Raw genomic sequence first — 21512 nt, 5'->3', positions numbered from 1 at the left:
CCCCTATAGAACACACTCACCATTGTGTGCATTGATGCAGAAGTGCAGGTAACCTCAACGCCCGCAGGTTACCATTTCAAAACGTTTGCCCATTAATGGAAACTCTGCTCAGTGGGATCCGCTGCAGATATATAGATATGGATTGATCTTCATCTCGAGACCCTGAGCCGGGGTTTCCCCACAGAGATGAGATGATAACCGAGGAAAATCTGTAATGGGACTTTTGTGAGATGAATGAGGATATGCAGCGCCTCCCTCAGGAGCCCCAATACTGTCATCTGAGAGGGAGGAGTATTGGATGGCTTGTTGTGAAATCTGCGGGGTTTTATGGGCGGGTCGGGCAGCTGGTCGGACTTATGTCAACACAACATTCTACTTTTGAATTATTAAAGGTCTGAATGTGATTAAGATGAGTCATTTCTTGCATGACTACATTACTACAGGCAACGGCATTTTAGTTTTAAATTCTTCATCCTCTTCTGCCAGCTGAGATCATGTTTTTACATACAAAGGACATTTGGTAGCAGTTTCAGATACTTTAGGGTACTGTTTTTATGATCAAAATGTCGTTACAAAAAGATCCTCTACTTGATTTCCAATTCATTCTGTCTGCAAATAAAAGTACAAACGCTTCAGTTTTATTCAACGCATTTATCGTCTTCAGTTCCATTTCCTGTTTTGATTAGAGATGCTTTTATTTTGAAGGCGTCTCTTTGTGTAGTTGCATTAACAGTTAGAAAAAATATGGCGATATTAAAACGCAGAGACATTAAATGAATTATTTCAGAATATATTTGTTTTGAGTGTCCGTACTATACCCCCTAAAGGCTGGGACGGATGGATCTAGTATGTACTTATCCATCTATTGCACTAAACCATTGATTTGAATAACATTTGGATTCACTATGCACCCCTTAAATGTACTATCTACCAGTAAACCAAACAACAGCACTGTCTCTGAATCTTCTAACCTCCCCCCCTACCCCTCCCCCACCAGATCGAGCAGCGGCGCCACAGCGATGGCAGTAACTCCACTTCCTGTGTGTTCATGGTGAACAAGCCGTACGCCCTCACCTGCTCCGTGGTGGCCTTCTACATCCCGCTGGTCCTCATGGTGCTGGCCTACCAGAGGATCTACGTCACGGCCCGGGCCCACGCCCGGCAGATCAGCATGCTGCAACGGGCGGGGGGGGCGGGGGGTGGCGGCGGCGTGGACTCTGCCGATCACCAACGCAACAACCGCATGCGAACAGAGACCAAAGCAGCAAAGACTCTGTGCATCATTATGGGATGCTTCTGCCTGTGCTGGGCGCCCTTCTTCGTCACCAACGTGGTGGACCCCTTCATCGACTACACGGTGCCGGACCAGCTGTGGGTCGCCTGCCTGTGGCTGGGATACATCAACTCCATGCTCAACCCCATCCTCTACGCCTTCCTCAACAAGTCCTTCCGCCGTGCCTTCCTCATCATCCTCTGCTGTGGGAAGAAGAGGTACCGCCGGCCGTCCATCCTGGGGTCCGGGGCCCCCTGCACAGCCACGCAGATCAACGGCTCCACACATGTACTCAAGTAAGTTCCCCCTAATCATTGTTGTGGGTTTGACTGTCGTAGAGTGGTGCAGGAATGAGTCCTAAAACCCCGGAAATGAGTCAGCATTTCACCACTTCCTGATCGCTTGTGTCTTTGAATGTGTTTCTGGTTGTTAGCCGGGTCAACACAAGCTGAAGGGATGTTAAAGTTTTGTTGCATTAAAACTTCAAGTCCTCCTCGCCTTGAGATGGTCTTGACAACATTTGAAGTGGATCAGAATAAGTCTGGCGGAGGAGTCTGTTAAAGTACGTCAGCTGAAAAAGTCTCCAACCTTCTTCTGGGTTTACGGTATACCCAATCCAAGAGGCTTTTTTTGTACTTCTCAGCATGCTCCAGGTGCCCACCAAATTTCATATTTCTACGTGAATGTTGAATGGGGGGGGGGTCACACAATTTATGGCCATGGCTTCTGATCCCAATTCCCCTAATCCAAACACAACACAAATAGAAATAATATGAACTGTATAATCCTCCCAGTTTCAAATGGTCCTCGGCTCAGAGTTTCTTTGTGCTCGGGTTTATCGGACATTAACCCGTACTCAAAAGTGATAACAAAGAGAGCATCCATATATCCTGCATGGTGATCTGTAGTAGCTCTTACTGTTGGGTCAAAAGTGGCATAAACGTCACCCTTTGGGTTAACAATAAGACATTGAATAGCCAGTGTTGTGGGAGTTACTCAAAGAAAGTCATTTATTAGACACTACTCGGTACTTTAGAGAAAGGTAATCCCTTACTTTACTTACTAACTCCACTGCTGAAAGTTACATTACTTTCGGATAACTGCATGCCCAGATCAGCACACATCCTGACTGTAATCAGGACAGTCCTGAACCCAGACCTCTGTTTGAACATCATGCTTTCTTCAGCTCAGTTTCCATCAGGACTCAGTATGTTTTGTAATGATGGCGATTCCAGCGTAGAAACCGTGGATGTTTTCATGAGACTAATGTGAAAAGGGGACAGTTGATGTATGAAGAAGAATCTAGAATTGAGAATGACTATAAAGACATCTTAAAGACCCAACTCTGTATTTGTGTATCTGAGCTTCTCTTCATCCCCCACAGCGGGTCTTAGTAAAGAGCTCAGTTCACCCTATAGATTTCCACCCTTATGTGTTTCATCTACTTAAAACACGGCTTTTGCTTTCTTTCTGTGAATGCACATGTCAGTGATTATCTCCCAGAATGCACAGGGGGCCATTTATCCTCTGCATGCACCACACACTGCAGGGGGGGGGGGGTCAGATGGCAGGTAACAACAGCCTCTAGTGATACAAAGACATGTGTTTATTTACCTCTGAAGGAATACACTTCCAGTCCCTTCACTCTCCAACTCACGGCCTTGACTCGTCGACCTGTTTCTGTTTGTGAAGACGTGTTTACAGAGATACAGCTTAACGTGCACGGCGCTTATCTTCTTATATTTCTAAAAGGGGTTTAAAGAATGATGCATGTGGCACAGCAGTGTGTGTGTGTGTGTGTTTGTGCAAGGTTAACCAGTCATGCACGTTATATCCGGCGTATTATACAAAGGGTCGGCCTTTCTGACTGCATATGTGCACCATAGAGTGAATAATATGGTGGAGGGACTGGGGACGGTTGCGTCAAGTCTTCGTCCAATCAGAAACATGCTAGAGGGATGACGTCATACTGTAGATCTTCCTGCCTAGAAACACGTGTCATTTTGTGAAACTGTCCTGAAATTGGTTCAAAATACTGAGTTTGAATCCTTGTTTGTTGACTTCTGAGTGACACGGGGAGCATGTGTCACACTGTGTTTGTGTTGCTATAGCTCCTGGTGTTTCTCTCAGGCTGTCTGTTTCATAAGTGGGGCTTTTCAACATAATGCAACGGCACAAAAGGTTTGATTTGAACTTTGCATGTAGAATTTACTGCCAAAACCCCAGAATTCAAAGTGGTACCGGGTCCGCTTTCAGAGTCATTATGTGTGCAGCATCTTCGCAGTGAATCAGTTTCAGTAACGCGCAGAAGCAGCACTTTCTCTTTGTGTGCACTTTATAAAGGTCAAGACGACTAACAACCCTTCAGTTTGCAAGAAAGTAGAAGGGACAACAACTAACATGACACCACACCCCTGCAGGGCACCACTTGGTATCGTCCAGGCTGTTTTCTAATTCTTGTGACTCTAGAAAAAGAAGAGGCTGTGGTGGGAATGTTCCTAGAAAGAAAGCCAACACAAACACACAAAGGAGACTTCATGAAGTAGTTCATGAACATCCTCCTCCTCCTGTACCTGCTGCAGAGACAATGAGGGATTTGACTCAAACGATTTCAATCCTCGTTCAAAAGGGTGTTGACGTCCTGAGACATTACGGAGCCGAGCTCGTTGTCGGAAATCAATCAGGCTCCGACCAATTACTGTTCATCCTGCCGACATTACTCCTAACATTTCCCACCCCTGTCTGACATTTCTGGACCGCCTCCAGAGAGCTGTTCCTGACGATTAATGTGAGCCGCCCCATTTGGAAGTCTTCTATCAGGTCATTATTTTACAATACAATAACTCAGCTGGGGGAACCAGTAACACCAGTGATCTGTCCGTCTTTAAAGGATTCCTCCGTTCCTAATCCATAAATTCACTGCATAGTAACTGTCAATAACAGATGGGATGTCATGTGTTGGGGCAGTGGGGTTCATCGAGGTGGCTGCAGGGTTCTTTACGAGCGTATCATTTCTTTGGCATACAACACAACCCTTTCCTATTTGTCCCTCATGCTGTTTTAACTGGAGTGTCTTTCAACGGTAAGGATGGAGATGATGTTGAAGGATAGGTATCCATTGGTTGTTTGGAGAGAAGTTGAACCTTTATTTATCAAGACACAGTACACGTATATAGGTGAACATGAACATGCATGTTGAAGCGGTCCAGAGCGGAGAGGCAGCCAGGAGGTGATGTCAGCTACCAGTTACCAGTCCACTATATTTTGGTCCAATTGGGACATGCAGTGGCTCAGTAAGTAGGGGCTTGGACTGGGTATCTCCTATACCCTGCTGTGGTGTCCTTGAGCAAGGCACCAGAAACCTCCAATCCCCCCTCCCCATTGCTCCCCGGGCGCTGCACAATAGCTGCCCACTTCTCCCAGTACTAGGATGGGTTAAATGCAGAGGACCAATTTCACTGTGTGTGCTCTGCTGTGTGCATGTATGTGACAATAAAGAGGGTTTCATCCTCCGACTCTATCTATTCTATGAACCAAGGCCAAGTCCCTACAGACTCAACCACAGCCGCCCCAAGAAAGCAAGAGAAGGCCATCACCATTGGCTGTATCAGATCAGGTGTCAATCAATCAACAAAGGCTGGAGATATATTTGCTTCGGGCTGTAGACGATGGAGGGAGATTCCCAGAAAGCTTGTGAGGGTTTTTCTCAATCGTGCATGAAGGTGAAAATGATTCAAAGCAACTTCACATGCAAGACTCACAAGAAAAGCCTGGCTCTTGAGGATTACCAAACAGCCAAGGTAACAGGAGCTGGAATAATGAGCGTGTACCACAACTCTCGCCGTCTACTGGTCTGTGGTGGTGAGCAAGCTCTGGACGTTTGTGGACGATTGTTTGTTGGAAATTAAATCCATTCAAACACAAGTCCTGTACCTGCACAGTTCAGTCAGACAGCTCACGTGTTTCATTAACATGTTTATTAGAAACAGTATATAGTTTGAGTTTGGCGTCTAGGCTCAGGCCTCATCACTCCACATATTAACATAGAACATTGAGTGATGATTAGATAACTTTCCCCCGAGCCTACAGGAGGAAGCTGGGGTGGTGGTGGGGCAGGCAGGCATCTCCAACCTGAACGCAGCAGCAGCAGCGTGGAAACAGCAGCAGCAGCATTAGCGGAGCAGAGGTAGGCGGATCCGACAGCTTAAATAGAGCGCCAGATTAGGAGACTATGTTTGGTTGGTTGCAAGAGTGACGAGGGGCGTTATGTGCGAATGTATCATTGGTGCTCGAGTTGACTGCCTGAACTAGCTTGCAGGCTTCGCCCCATTTCGTGCAAACAGATCAACCTTTAGTAAAGCGTGGTTATGAGTATTTACGCTGATAGTTTCAATAGAAATGTTTATCTCGAAGGGTTGGGTGGACGTTATATTTAATCTGAACTGCCTTTAGCATCGCAACACACTCGCTGTCCCAGTCTCTCGTCATCAATTAATATTTAAAGTGCTGCGTTTAACAAACCATTGGAGTTCATTGGTATGATAAATATTAGTCAGTGCACGATTCAGAATTGAATTTGAATGAAGTAATGCCTTGCAGCTCCCCCATCATTAGCAGCCGTGCATGTTAGTTTCAGACCATTTATTAACAATGTTCCTCCTTCACACAGCGAGCGTGTTTCACTCTCTGCAGAACATCTACTGTGATATTTGACTCTGAATGTGTGTTTTATATAACACATGTCATGTTTTCCTGCACGTTGACTCATTATATCTCCCACACACGCTCAGACCTCCATTAGTCTGTTTGGAAAGATGGAATCTGGACATGTGGGCTGTTCAATGCCCAGCAGGAGGTCTTCACATCATCCAGCTCTCCATGTTTGCAGCGTGGACACACTGGTTGGCACACTGGGGCAGAGGGTTATGGATTTGGTACCATTAGCATCAATATATTGACATTCAAGACGTTTAATGAGTATGGATCAGATCCCAGAGCGCTGGGTGACCTTCAGGATCATACAGCTGTTGTTGGAAACTTACCTGAAATGTTTTCTGGTCTTATTCTAACGATGTGATCACAGGACTCCTTCTGATGTCACTGCAGATCTGCTGTGAGCTAGCTCGCTAACGAAGCTAACCTTCAGATATCCTGACAAACTCTTCCAGTTCTGAGACAGACTCACTCTGAGACAGACTCACTCTGAGACAGACTCACTCTGAGACAGACTCACTCACTCTGAGACAGACTCACTCTGAGACAGACTCACTCTGAGACAGACTAAGAGACAGACTCACTCTGAGACAGACTCACTCTGAGACAGACTCACTCACTCTGAGACAGACTCACTCTGAGACAGACTCACTCTGAGACAGACTCACTCTGAGACAGACTCACTCTGAGACAGACTCGCTCTGAGACAGACTCACTCTGAGACAGACTCACTCTGAGACAGACTCACTCTGAGACAGACTCACTCTGAGAGAGAGACTCAATTTTTTTGTCGCAAACATTTTCTTCTCTTTTCATCGACTTTCTCTCCTTTTGTCACCAAATGTTATTTTTCTGTCTGCAACTATTTTTTGGGCCAGTAACGTGACCAACAGCCAGGGGTCAGATATCTGCAGTGACATCAGGAGGAGTCCTGTGATCACATGGTTAGAATAAGACCAGAAAACATTTCAGGAGAACAACAACAGAGACAGAGACAGAGACAGAGACAGCTTTATGATCCTGAAGGTCACCCAGCGCTCCGGTCTCCAGCTGTGTGCGTCTGTCTTTAGTGTCCCCTGGTCTCCAGCTGTGCGCATCTCTCTTTAGTGTCCCCTGGTCTCCAGCTGTGTGCGTCTCTCTTTAGTGTCCCCTGGTCTCCAGCTGTGCGCGTCTCTCTTTAATGTCCCCTGGTCTCCAGCTGTGTGCGTCTCTCTTTAGTGTCCCCTGGTCTCCAGCTGTGCGCGTCTCTCTTTAGTGTCCCCTGGTATCCAGCTGTGTGTGTCTCTCTTTAGTGTCCCCTGGTCTCCAGCTGTGTGCGTCTTTCTTTAGTGTCCCCTGGTCTCCAGCTGTGTGCATCTCTCTTTAGTGTCCCCTGGTATCCAGCTGTGTGCGTCTCTGTTTAGTGTCCCCTGGTCTCCAGCTGTGTGCGTCTCTCTTTAGTGTCCCCTGGTCTCCAGCTGTGTGCGTCTCTCTTTAGTGTCCCCTGGTCTCCAGCTGTGTGCGTCTCTCTTTAGTGTCCCCTGGTCTCCAGCTGTGTGCGTCTCTCTTTAGTGTCCCCTGGTCTCCAGCTGTGTGCGTCTCTCTTTAGTGTCCCCTGGTCTCCAGCTGTGTGCGTCTCTCTTTAGTGTCCCCTGGTCTCCAGCTGTGTGCGTCTCTCTTTAGTGTCCCCTGGTCTCCGTTGTGTTGGAGCTTCTTGCAGCGTTTGGTTTCTGCAGCTTTTATTAAACTGCTCATGTTTCCTCTGCTGAATGTTCTCTAGAGGCTGCATGTGTTGAAGAGCTGCTGCAGATGTTTCTGCAGGAGTTCAGATTTTCTGAAGCTGCAGCACGTTTCTCCTGATGGATTTTAACGTTATGGTCTTCCTCTCTGCTGTTTGGAGTTCATTTAAATCACGTTCTACCGTCTCCTCCTCTCGCTGATGGACTCTGACAGCTGAAACAGGAATTAGTGCAGTAATCAGATTGTGGTGATCAGCTGTCCGTGTGTTGTATTTGTTTCTACCTTAATGGCTGCTGCGCTGAGGAGATCACATGTCAATTACAACAGAATGACAGGACTTTGCAGCTTCTCGTTCATCAAATCAATTTAACCTTTTTTTGTACAGAATGTTTAAGGTAGCAAAGAGCTTCAGAGATTAAGAAACATAAGAAAATGTAAAACAATATCAACCCCTTATAGATGAATGATGATTAAGAACTCTTGATATCAACAGATAACTGAATTAAATAAGAATTACATTTAAATACAAGAACAAATTAAGAGTGAAGTAAAAACTCAAATTGAAGTTAGAGTAAAGCTTTCTTTTAATAAACATAAATTATAAAAACGATTTGAATAAAATAACAGTTTGATAAAAATGAGTTGCTCGTCGTTCCTGCTTCATATTGTTTATGAACCTGTGAGGTGAAACCAGGATCTGTATGCACCAAGTGGAAGAACCGGAGGAGAGCAGTGTTGTTTTTACAGGGATTACTTATGGGCTGTAAACTATAAAACACCCATTTCAGATATTCAGGGTTTGGTGTTCACGATTTCATGAGGTCTGCAGAGGCAATACCATTCTCTATTTCACCATAAAAACAGGAAGTATTGGAAACAGGCTGAGAGAAATGTCTCACCTGCTGACCCCTTAAATTAGTCTGGGTTTAGAGATACACACAAACAGAATTCATGAATCAGAGAAGATGCAATCGCCCAAAACAAAGTCTTCCCTACAACGAGTGTTTCAGGGTTTCTTTGATGGATTGTGATTAAACAGAAGGAGATAAAGAGTTCCATTATGAGAGAATGTGTCCTGCAGCTTTCTGGACGAGATAAGAGCGTGATAGAGACGCCACAGAGTTATGAGAGACGTGAAGTCATTAAGGACAGGAAAACACAAAGGAGAGTTGTGTGTTTGGATCCAGTCCTGGTAATGAATCAGTGTAATCCGTGCACAGGCACTGGAAGAAAGGTATTGTTTAACCCCTTTCTGCCAAAACCCAGCCTCCTTCTCAGTTGTGGTTTAAGGAGACTGAACTCCAGATGCTAATTAAGACAAACGGCTGCAGTTTGAGATTAACGCGTCAGAGATACGTGGAGGAATGGAGGCGGTCGATCGGACTCAGACAGCAGGATTAATGTGTCTCTGGTATTTGGGATGCATTGATCCTGCCTCTGATGTGGACTGAGTTGATCCCTCTGGACCTACAGTGACGGATGTTCATCGCCCCCCCCCTCCACGAAGGTCTTGATCAGTCTGACCTGTCTGACCTTCATTCATCCAGGAGGTGCCAGTCACAGTCGCTCACTGTGTGTGTTACTGTGGATTTTGTATGGCAGCCTTTGAAGACCCTTTTTAAAGAGGAACTATTCAGCGTTTTGGGGTCTTCCCTTTCCTGTAGTGTGCTGTAGGTTTCTGTGCTTGGAGATGACTTCCTTTGATTACTTCCGGATAATAGTGACATCACTATGTAATACTTGCACTCCTATTTGCTAGTATTCCAACACATTCACAGGCTAACGGGCGGGACGTCTTTAAGCTGGTTGACTAATCACAACAGAGCCGGCCAGCTAACCAGTCAGAGCCGACTGAGCTCTGGTTTCAGACAGAGGGTGAAAAGAGGAGCTGCAGCACAGGCAGTCTGAGAGACATAAAGAGCTTTCTGAGCATTAGAGCATGGAGACATGGAGACATGGAGACATTGAGACACAGAGACATGGAGACATGGAGACACAGAGACATGGAGACACGGAGACATGGAGACACAGAGACATGGAGACACGGAGACATGGAGACATGGAGACATGGAGACACAGAGACATGGAGACACGGAGACACAGAGACATGGAGACATGGAGACACAGAGACATGGAGACACAGAGACATGGAGACATGGAGACACAGAGACATGGAGACACAGAGACATGGAGACACAGAGACATGGAGACATGGAGACACAGAGACATGGAGACACAGAGACACAGAGACATGGAGACATGGAGACACAGAGACATGGAGACACAGAGACATGGAGACACAGAGACATGGAGACACAGAGACATGGAGACACAGAGACACAGAGACATGGAGACACAGAGACATGGAGACATGGAGACACAGAGACATGGAGACATGTCCCAGGAGAGACGCTACATATATCAACCTGAAGTTTTGAGTTTTGTTTTTTTCTTAGATTTTGACATTTTCTTTACAAGTTACATTATTTTTTTAATGTCCTTCTTTATCTTCATAGTTTGAATTCCTTAAAGTTTGACATTTCTTCATCATTTTGACATTTTTCACCACTAAAACTAAACTAAGTCTAAAATCAGCAGGGCCTCTCTGAAGGCTGGAGCCGTGGGAATTGTAGTCTTTTAATATTCCCTGGCTCCAGAGGTCGCCACCAGGTGATGAGTTTATTTCACCTTTTCATCAAATAAGAATAAGCTGGCTCTAACCATTCGTTTGTTTTCTTTGTGCTCGGGGGCAAGACCCGATGTGGGATTATAGCCTGTCTGAGTCATACTCTGTAATGAATACAGATCATTATCTGAAGGAAGTGACGGCTGTTATCCATCTCCCACAGACAGGTACGCTCTCTGACTGCCAGGGTCAGGGCGATCAGTGTGTGGGCGAGGAAATAAAGCAGGTACACATATAACTAAACCACGTCACCCAATAAATCGAACACGATTGCTGTGTGAGGACACCGGGTACCGCGGCTCGTTCGCCTGCTACCGTCTGGGAAACGGTCCAGTTATAGAACATTTATTCCGATCGCTTTATTAGAGTTTGTTCAGGTTTGACCCTCACTGGCCCTGAGCTAATCACTGGCTGTGCAAAGGTCGAGTGTCCTCCCCCCGAGGGGAAAAGGGTCACTCCTGAAACTCTCTCCCATATCTGTGAGTAATGACGCCTATTGTTGCTCTTCTTTTTACGACTGTGAATGTAATTGAAACAGCAGGAGAGATACCTGCCATTCAGAATATCTCATAGTAAAACAGTCGTGATGAGGCTTTGCACATGATAGCACATTACTTCTGTCTTAGCACTTTTATAAAACCAAAGCTTCAGTACTGAGGCATATATCATATAGGTACAAGAGCTTTCTTTCTAACAAGCTAACTAGCCACTAACTAGCAGCTAACTTGTTTATTTTGCAAGCTAGCTATCATTAGCCCAGGCTATCTATTGCCTGCAGGGTATTCAGAGGCACCTACATCCCCAACAGGGGGCCCCACCCTCTCCCAATTAGCACTATAGGGAGCAGAGAGTGCTTCAGTTTGGGGTGGCAGATGGAGGGAGCAAGAGGCTCTCAGTCTCAGAAGAAGTCTTTGTAAACCGGTCAGTGGGATAGGGGGTCAGTGGGTGAGTGGGTTAGCGGGTGAGCGGGTGAGCGGGTTAGCGGGTGAGCTACGATACCCTTTGTTTTTGGATGGTGATTTTTAGTCAGGTAAAAATAAAGCCCTTTTTGATTGAAACACTGACTCTGTCTTGAAGCTGCACTAACACTCTTCTCTTTTGTCAGCCTGGTTTCAGTACCAACATATTTTCTTAGATTTTGACGTCTTCTGGATGTGTCTGTATGGACACACACATTTATTCATTTTTCTATTTCTAAAGGATGCAAGCCTTCATCTGATCTGATGAGCTTACCTGAACCCACAGTTTGAATACAAACACTAGAAAAAGACACAAAACAACATTTAAAGCGAATGTACTGACAGACTGTAGAGATGGTAAAGATGCAGTGTTTGACTGACAGGTTATTTCTGGTGCCACACAATGCACATGACAGCTAACAGCATTATTAAAACCAAGATGTGGACATGTGTGTGTAGCCTCCTGTGGCCGTGTTTAATTGGCAGTAAATCTTTTGGTTTTCAAGAATAACAAACACATTAAGTGTGAGGAACAGCTGTTTGTGTAACACACAGGTTGAGTGTGATGAATCAGACGGCTAACAGTGGCCAAGTAAAGCATGATACATAATACTTCTATCCTCCCAGGCATATTAACTGAGCCATTACACACACACACACACACACACACACACACACACACACACACACACACACACACACACACACACACACACACACACACACACACACACACACACACACACACACACAGACCAGCTGTACGCCTGTGTTTATAGTCTCATAGAAGTCTTATATCTGAAGTCTGCTGCTGCAGAGAGAGAGAACTGTAGTTAAGGAGTCATTGCTCATTGAGGAGAAGATGAAGGAGAGAGGAAATGCAACATGGGCAAGAAGGAAGCAGGAAAGGAGTGGAAGAAGGAGAGGAAGAAAGACAGGTGAGGATGGAGCAATAGCTGAGAAAAGAAAGGAGCTAAGAGGAGATTTAAGTGTGAGGACGAGAGGGAAATTGGGCAGCTTCCACATTGCCGTTTAATGTCTTGGCTCTTCCTTTATCAACCTTTACTTGCCAAAGAAACTGTCTTGAGCTTTAACGATGAACTGTTGTTAAGTTATAACAGTTTTTCAGGCAATAAATCACTATTTTAATTACCAAAATGTATTTAGTTTATCCAAAGAACGCATACTTGGGAATTTGCGGTGATGTTTGGAGCTGTGAAGAGAATCCAATTAACGAGGGTCACAAATTGGGCCATAGCTAACTAGATTGCTAACATATGCTAGCGAGCTTGATGGATGGGTAGCTAAGGTGAGCTAGATGGGCGGACGGACGGACAGATAACACTAGGACGTGGAATATGGGAAGAGTTGCGATGGCTTGATAGGAAAGAAAGAAGGAGATAAAAGGTGAGTAAAGAGGTGAGGAATACTAAAAAAAACAAAGACTTTAAGTCAAAAAAGTAGAGAGGGCAGGGGAAAGGAAACACGAGGATTGGACGGGACATTGAGAAAGGAGGGGACAGGAAAGGAAGTATAATGATGGGGAGTGAAATGAGGAGAGGTAGGTCAGATAGAAGTGGATGGAAAGAGGAGATGGAGAGGACAGAGTATTGGAATAACAATACAGTATTGGTCATGTATTTATACTGGATCTCTACCTCTCCATTCCTCTAAGTGACGGTCCACATGATTTATACGGGAGTGTTTCATAATCTTGACTTAATAGGAGACTTCCATCATTCCTGACGTGCTGCTTCAACGCATGAAGGTCTGCACCCCCTGCAGAGAGCAGGGAAACAGAGAGGGGCTCGTGGAGAGGGTCTGCACACTTTGTCTCTGCAATAACACGCTGAGCTGGTTCAACACCAACAGCAGTAAAACCACCGCAGCTCTGCAGGGAAATAAACCGTAGAGCTGCAGAGTCCGCAGAGGGTCTTTCTCCGGCAGAAAGGCACTGGAAACTCCCAGAGATGTGCTGTTGTTTATATGAATGATTATAATTTGACAACCGCTATCATTCTCCTCATGTAGCCCCGCCCCTTTTCCCACTTCCAGTTCTGGTTCTTACGGCACGAGCAGCATTAGCAGCTACACTGCACCTAAGGAAAGGCCAAAGGTAAATCCCATTGGCTTTTCGTCGAGCGAGTCCTTTGCGATGCTAACTTCTGGGTCGGCATCAAAAATATGTTTCACTGCACCTATAGCAAAGGGAAACCCTCATACAGGCCATGAGTTTGTTGTACCTTGATCCAAAGTCCAGATGATCGGAGATGCATCTTATTGTAAAGTCATAGAGGGACTTTTGGGATTAGGAATACTGACTCTCTCTCCACTTCACGCTGGCATATCCACCCTGATCACAGGACACACATCCTCTGTTCTTATTGGTTAAATTGTCTTGTTGTACTGCTGGTGTTTAGTTTTGGGGATTTTGTACGGCCGACCTTGAGAGCCTTGAAAGATAAGCGCGTCCTCCTCGCCAGCACGTCTTCTTCGGAGCACGTGAGTAAACACAACTGGCAGCCGCGGTGAAAGCAATTAGGGAGTCCATTAGAACACACACGCTCATAGTGTAACAAATGTGGACGACGAAATGAGTGTTCTGCTCTCATGTTGTAACACACACATCTAAAAGGAGTTAGCTTTTGCTTGAAGTCAGTCAAACACATAATTATACAACCCTTTAGAAGCTATTTCAAATAGTCAGAACTGAAAGTAATACCCTTTAGAGATTAGAGCCGGCAGGCTGTACTTAAGTCACACTGATTTTAATTTCCCTGCTCTTATTAAACCACTCAACTTTGAAGAATCTATCGTATGAATGATTTCAATTAGCAGTAACAGCTTTAACGCAGTAATATGAGAGAACTCATTCGTTAGTCTAACCGCCCTACTCATTTTCTAATTGGTTAATTGGTTATGTGGGATTGAAATCAGACGGCAGCGGCTCGTCCCTCTGCTGTTATTGGTCAACAATTAGACAGCAATACATCCATCGTGAAAGAGACGGATGTCTTCGCCCACAGGAGGAAAATAGACCAGAATGCAATGCGGCAACAACAGCAGCATGTTTGTGTGGCAGGAAGCTGTAGATGATAACAAGTGGTTCTTAAAATGTTGAAAAGAATTGTGAAATCTTCAAAGTTAAAAAGCGAAATTCTGAGAAAAAAGTCAATCTTTTCAGTTTGGTATATTTACTGTCTCTACTTTAAAGAGTCCTCTCCTGCTGATGTTCAGGTGTATATCAGTATGTAGTGTCTCTACTTTAAAGAGTCCTCTCCTGCTGATGTTCAGGTGTATATCAGTATGTAGTGTCTCTACTTTAAAGAGTCCTCTCCTGCTGATGTTCAGGTGTATATCAGTATGTAGTGTCTCTACTTTAAAGAGTCCTCTCCTGCTGATGTTCAGGTGTATATCAGTATGTAGTGTCTCTACTTTAAAGAGTCCTCTCCTGCTGATGTTCAGGTGTATATCAGTATGTAGTGTCTCTACTTTAAAGAGTCCTCTCCTGCTGATGTTCAGGTGTATGTCAGTATGTAGAGTCTCTACTTTAAAGAGTCCTCTCCTGCTGATGTTCAGGTGTATATCAGTATGTAGTGTCTCTACTTTAAAGAGTCCTCTCCTGCTGATGTTCAGGTGTATATCAGTATGTAGTGTCTCTACTTTAAAGAGTCCTCTCCTGCTGATCTTCAGGTGTATATCAGTATGTAGTGTCTCTACTTTAAAGAGTCCTCTCCTGCTGATGTTCAGGTGTATATCAGTATGTAGAGTCTCTACTTTAAAGAGTCCTCTCCTGCTGATGTTCAGGTGTATATCAGTATGTAGCGTCTCTACTTTAAAGAGTCCTCTCCTGCTGATGTTCAGGTGTATATCAGTATGTAGTGTCTCTACTTTAAAGAGTCCTCTCCTGCTGATGTTCAGGTGTATATCAGTATGTAGTGTCTCTACTTTAAAGAGTCCTCTCCTGCTGATGTTCAGGTGTATATCAGTATGTAGCGTCTCTACTTTAAAGAGTCCTCTCCTGCTGATGTTCAGGTGTATATCAGTATGTAGTGTCTCTACTTTAAAGAGTCCTCTCCTGTTGATGTTCAGGTGTATATCAGTATGTAGATTCTCTACTTTAAGAGTCCTCTCCTGCTGATGGTCAGGTGTATATCAGTATGTAGAGTATCTACTTTAAAGAGTCCTCTCCTGCTGATGGTCAGGTGTATATCAGTATGTAGAGTATCTACTTTAAAGAGTCCTCTCCTGCTGATGTTCAGGTGTATATCAGTATGTAGAGTCTCTACTTTAAAGAGTCCTCTCCTGCTGATGTTCAGGTGTATATCAGTATGTAGTGTCTCTACTTTAAAGAGTCCTCTCCTGCTGATGTTCAGGTGTATATCAGTATGTAGTGTCTCTACTTTAAAGAGTCCTCTCCTGCTGATGTTCAGGTGTATATCAGTATGTAGAGTCTCTCCTGGGACATGTCTCCATGCACCTCTTTTCACCCTCTGTCTGAAACCAGAGCCCAGTCTGCTCTGATTGGTCTGCTGGCCGGCTCTTTTGAGATTGGTCGAAGAGATGTCCCGCCCCTTATCCTATCACGTACAATGTGTTGGACCGGTAGCCAATAGAGGCGTGAGTGTTCCATAGAGAAACTCCCTCTGGAGGGAACACAGGGATTTTAGCCTCTGCTCACCATTTACATGCACACACACCAATAGAACACGCTACCGGAGAGGGAGAACCCTTGTTTTATTATCCAGTTTTGTCACTGACATGTCAGAGCATTTTTCCCACACTCTTCTGTTTACTTCCTGTCTGCATATTTTCTCACAAATGTTTTCTGTCTGCATCTGTGCTTCGCGTTTCTGCCAGTCTACAGTGTGTGTGGCATCGCTCTGTTGTGCTGAAGCAATACCACACACACACTGTCCCCAAACCAAACCATTTGTGTGTGGATGTGTGTGTTAGTCATCTTGATGTGTGTATTCAAATGAAAGAGAGAGAAAGGGAAGGAGATAACAGGTGTGTGAGTCTGAGAGGAAGAGACACGGTGGATCCGTTTGCATTTTCTGTACAATTCAGATTAAACGTGTGTGTATGTGTGTGTGTGTGTGTGTGTGTGTGTGTGTGTGTGTGTGTGTGTGTGTGTGTGTGTGTGTGTGTGTGTGTGTGTGTGTGTGTGTGTGTGTGTGTGTGTGTGTGTGTGTGTGTGTGTGTGTGTGTGTGTGTGTGTGTGTGTGTGTGTGTGTCTGGACTGCATTGTCTTGCAGATAAACACAATCAAACAGAGAAATTCCGAACAGGAAGCCTTGCTCTCGGGCTGCTGGGTGAAACGCTGCTCTGACAGCTGCCTCCCATCACACGCTCACAACGCAGCCTGCACACATTCTCACTGTCTGCTCTGCAACAACACCACCAAACACTGGAGGGGGGAACACATTTTAAAGTACACGGAGGTCAATATGTAGCCCAGAATCTCCTACTTGCCCTTAAAAAGGACTTTTGTTTATACTTATTTTGACCTAGAAAGTAGAACTGTACAAGCAAGGTTTAGCTAACGGCATTTCAAAACCCCAATTTTATTTTGTCAGCTACAAGTAACTTGTCCCTCTAAAATTACCAGTAAGTAAAAGTAGTCTCATCTGGGTAAAAGCAACTTAAATTCAACCACAAACACCTTTCCCTTAAAGGGCTGGGTCGTAACCTTTTTGGGGGGCTCGTCCGGGATCAATCACTGCACTCTCATTTGCCAGCCTGGGTCTCCCAACCACTAAGGAGTTGTACAGCTTCTCCGGTCCTCTGCTAAAGTTTGGGGGGTTCTTCAGAGTCTTGTTATGTCCACATGAATGCTCCACATCCCCATCAAAGCAGGCAGATCGGGGTAGAACTCATTTCATGTCAGACCACCAGGCTTCTGAGGCAGTGATTCAGATCATGACGCTCACTAGGGGTTTTGAAAGATGTGTTGGCTTGTTTGGAAAATTGAAATAGCTTTTCACCATCACATTTGGGGAGTATTGCACAGTTTTGAAAATGATCACAGTGTGCCGTTAGACTTATAATGCTAAACACACACACAACCTTCACACAGCCTGTATATCACATCATGAATATCATGAGGCTGTCTGCTGCGTTTTTCCTGCCTTAATTGTAGGTCATTTGAAAAGTGCAATTAAACTTTGATGATCATATGCACACACACACACACACACACACACACACACACACACACACACACACACACACACACACACACACACACACACACACACACACACACACACACACACACACAGCTGTCTGATGGGTCGTCTGGGTGTAAACTAATCTTGTTTTTCCCTTTCTCTCTCCCTCCCTCTTCCTCCCTTCCTCCTCTCCTTTTGTCTCCTTCCCCTTCCTTCTCCTTTGTTCTTCCCTTCATTCATTCATTAAATCTCTTACATTTTCTCCCTTCCTATTTACTTTTGTACCTCTCTACTTTGTCCTCCTTTCTTCTTTACTTTCCTTATTTCTTCACTTCCTTTACCTTTAATTATTCTCCTTCACTGGCTTCTTATTTCCTCTTTCAATCATCATCATATCTGTACGTCCTTTACTTCTATGTTTTCTCCTCTGTACCCTCATTATTTCCCTCCTCCTCCTCCTCCTCCTCCTCCTCCTCCTCCTCCTCCTCTCCAGCGGCTGTTCCTCTGCCTCCAAGCTCCTGCTCTGGTTCTGCAACACCAGGCCAGTGCCTGTCTAGCTGCTGTGTGTGTAGGGCGTCTCAAGGCTCTGTCAAGTGAGTCTGCAGCCTCACACACACACACACACACACACACACACACACACACACACACACACACACAGTAAATAGAGATAAGGCCGCTTACACAGCTTCCTACGGTCACGATGAATGCCTTGATGATGCCAAATGAACCTCTGTTTTTTAGCCAAGAACAAACTTGGTATTCTCTTTTATGATATCTGTATTTAGTCTCTTAAAAAAGGTGCATGTGAGGAGGAAACGTGCAGGAGTTTGCTGTCTTAAAGCCTCAGTGTGTCGGAGATGTTGCTTGCTAAAAATGAGACTGTGTGAGAATTGGTCTTCACTTGCTTTAAATTATTTCTGATTGTCAAATGTTGACCTCTGAAGATACAGGTTGATGTCCAATGACTACTCAAAGCAAAACCTTAAAGCACCTGTAATCTGATGTCATGCTTTCTTTGCATCTTTAGTGACTTTAGCTTCATGACTGTGGAGTGCTTTATGTTTACTGCCTTGTTGTTTAGGCTGTTCTGTTAAAACTGGAGCTCACGTAAGAAGAAAGGGTCTTAAAAAGTCACTCGAATTTAAATGAAGAGAGCCACCAGTTAGGCTCTGCCTTATGAGATGGATAGCAAAACTAAGCTAGCTAACTCGTTAGATACAGTGGTATGCAAAAGTTTGGGCACCCCTCTGAGATTTCATGACAATTTGCTTTTCCTTTATAATAGAAGATCACAGCAACAACATTTGTTTTCCTACAAAGATGTAGACGTTTTAGTGTTTTCCAGACCAAAATTCTTAGGGTAGCATTACATAGTTTTATTATAATAAAATAAAATGCAAAAAATGGGATGTGCAAAAGTTTGGGCACCCTTATAAATAGCATTCATTTCAACACCTGTACGGATTTATAGCTGACAGGTTGCTGCACAAAATTGCTTTGATTAGCTCATTAGACCTTCAATTACAAAGACAGGTGGAACCAATCATGAAAAAGGCTATTTAACATAGGTAATAGCTGGCTGTGCCTGGCCTAGGTTCTTTCTTAGGGAGTGGCAAGATGGGGACCTCAAAACAACTCTCCACTGACCTGAAAGCTAAGATAATCCAACATTATAAATTAGGAGAAGGGTACAAAAAATTATCTGACAGGTTTAAACTGTCTGTCTCCACAGTCAGAAACGTAGTTGTGAAATGGAAGGCCACAGGAACAGTCCGTGTGAAGGAAAGATGTGGTAGGCCGACAAAAATAGGGGAAAGGCACAGGCGAAGGATGGTGAAAATGGTCACAGAGAAGCCACAGACCACCTCCAGAGAACTACAACAACATCTGGCTGCTGATGGTGTAGTTGTTCACCGTTCCACAATCCAGCGTACTTTGCACCAGGAAGAGCTCATTGGAAGGGTGATGTGCAAAAAGCCTTTCCTGAGTGTTAATCACAAGAAGAGTCGCATGAGGTATGCAAAAGCACATCTGGACAAGCCAGAAGCATTTTGGAACAAAATACTGTGGTCAGATGAGACCAAGATTGAGTTATTTGGTCATAACATGAACAGGTATGCATGGCGAAAAAAACACACTGCATTCAATGAAAAGAACTTGTTGCCCACTGTAAAATTTGGTGGAGGATCTATCATGTTATGGGGCTGTGTGGCTAGCACAGGTACTGGAAAACTTGTTAAAGTTGAGGGCCACATGAATTCCTTACAGTACCAGGAGATTCTTGACAAGAATGTTCTAGAGTCAGTCACAAAGTTGAAGCTACGCCGGGGTTGGATTTTTCAGCAGGACAATGATCCTAAGCACCGATCAAAATCCACCAAGGAATTCATGCAGAAGCACAGGTACAATGTTCTGGAATGGCCATCCCAGTCCCCAGACCTTAACATCATTGAAAATGTATGGATTTATTTGAAGAAGGCTGTCCATGCACGGAGGCCAAGAAACCTGACTGAACTGGAGACGTTTTGTGTGGAAGAATGGGCCAAAATACCACCTGCCAGGCTTAAGGGACTTGTCTGTGGCTACAGGAGGCGTCTACAGGCCGTTATTGCAGCAAAAGGAGGCAATACTAAATATTAATGGAATTATTTCTTAGGGGTGCCCAAATTTATGCACATGCCTATTTTTGTTTGAATGCACATAAACATGTTTCTGTTTGACCAATAAAAGTTATTTCACTACTGAGATGTTTCTGTTACCATAAGGTATAACATATGTTAAAATGAAGTTGCTGCTTCAAAAGCTCAGCAAGTGACAAACTGATGCAGTGGTTTTCCTAAGGGGTGCCCAAACTTTTGCATACCACTGTATATAGTAAACTGTCTGTCTGTCTGCCTGTCTGTCTGTCTGTCTGTCTGTCTGTCTGTCTGTCTGTCTGTCTGTCTGTCTGTCTGTCTGTCTGTCTGTCTGTCTGTCTGTCTGTCTGTCTGTCTGTCTGTTGATCCGATCCCGTTGTTGAACTGCTGATCTCCAAAATAATCATTGTATTTATGTAACAAACGTCTCATTCCTATTGAAAACACAACCTTTCAGTTCACAGTTTTGGCTTTAACTGAATTTAAGTCTCTTTCAATAAAACGCTCTCCAGGTTAATGCTGTTTGCTCTGAGACGTTTTGAATCACTCCCTTCTCTCTAGGCTGTGAGGAGAAGCAGAGCAGTGGCTTTAACTCCGGTTTATTGACTGAATAGTGTGTGTGTGTGTGTGTGTGTGTGTGTGTGTGTGTGTGTGTGTGTGTGTGTGTGTGTGTGTGTGTGTGTGTGTGTGTGTGTGTGTGTGTGTGTGTGTGTGTGTGTGTCTGACTCAATAGCTGTAACACCTGAGAGTCTCTTTTTATACCTCTTTCTATTCCATGTATTGATTTGCTGTTTTCATATGAGGACTGAAGTCCTCAGACTCACAAAAAATATCATCGTATCTTTTTGAAAAGGCACTTTACTCATAACATACCCATTTCAAATTTAAGAAAGTAGAAATGCTGATTAATTTGAGCTGGTTAACCTTCCTTGGATTTGTTCACTCAGTGTTTTTGCTCCACTTGTTGCTGCTCAGGTCTAATTACATCGCTCCTCAACACCGCGTGTCTCCCTGAAGGGTAATTAAAGCGCCTGATCCCCGGGCACAAACACACACACACATTTTCTACTTCCCGCAAGCCCTCTGCTGACACGCACAACACGTATAAATGTTTGCAAACCTGTCGCTGACTTTCCGCTGCTCTGCCGTTGTTTTTCTTTCCATTGTGATTTTGTTTGGTACCAACATGGAACCCAGACCTCCAGATAGAACAGAGTAACCAAATGCTAAACTGCGGTCAGTGTGTGTGTGTGTGTGTGTGTGTGTGTGTGTGTGTGTGTGTGTGTGTGTGTGTGTGTGTGTGTGTGTGTGTGTGTGTTGTGTGTGTGTGTGTGTGTGTGTGTGTGTGTG

The 21512-nt window shown here is 44.5% G+C and overlaps 1 protein-coding gene across 3 annotated transcripts in view; it reads left to right on the top strand.

Moving 5' to 3' along the window:
* The window catches only part of htr4 (5-hydroxytryptamine receptor 4), a 129968-nt gene that overhangs the window by 93942 nt on the left and 14514 nt on the right, over nt 1-21512 (top strand). For 2 of the 3 annotated variants that reach the window (XM_063877146.1, XM_063877145.1), the window contains exon 6: nt 998-1569. In XM_063877146.1, the coding sequence (XP_063733216.1) occupies nt 998-1569 (572 nt within the window). Of the gene's footprint in view, nt 1-997; nt 1570-18016; nt 18117-21512 lie in introns of all 3 variants that reach the window. The other variant, XM_063877147.1, reaches the window with a different exon arrangement.

Source organism: Eleginops maclovinus, chromosome 23 (genome assembly GCF_036324505.1).
Source record: "Eleginops maclovinus isolate JMC-PN-2008 ecotype Puerto Natales chromosome 23, JC_Emac_rtc_rv5, whole genome shotgun sequence".
NCBI lineage: Eukaryota > Metazoa > Chordata > Actinopteri > Perciformes > Eleginopidae > Eleginops > Eleginops maclovinus.
Note: the sequence above shows the minus strand (reverse complement) of the source record. Positions and strands in the feature narration are given on the sequence as shown.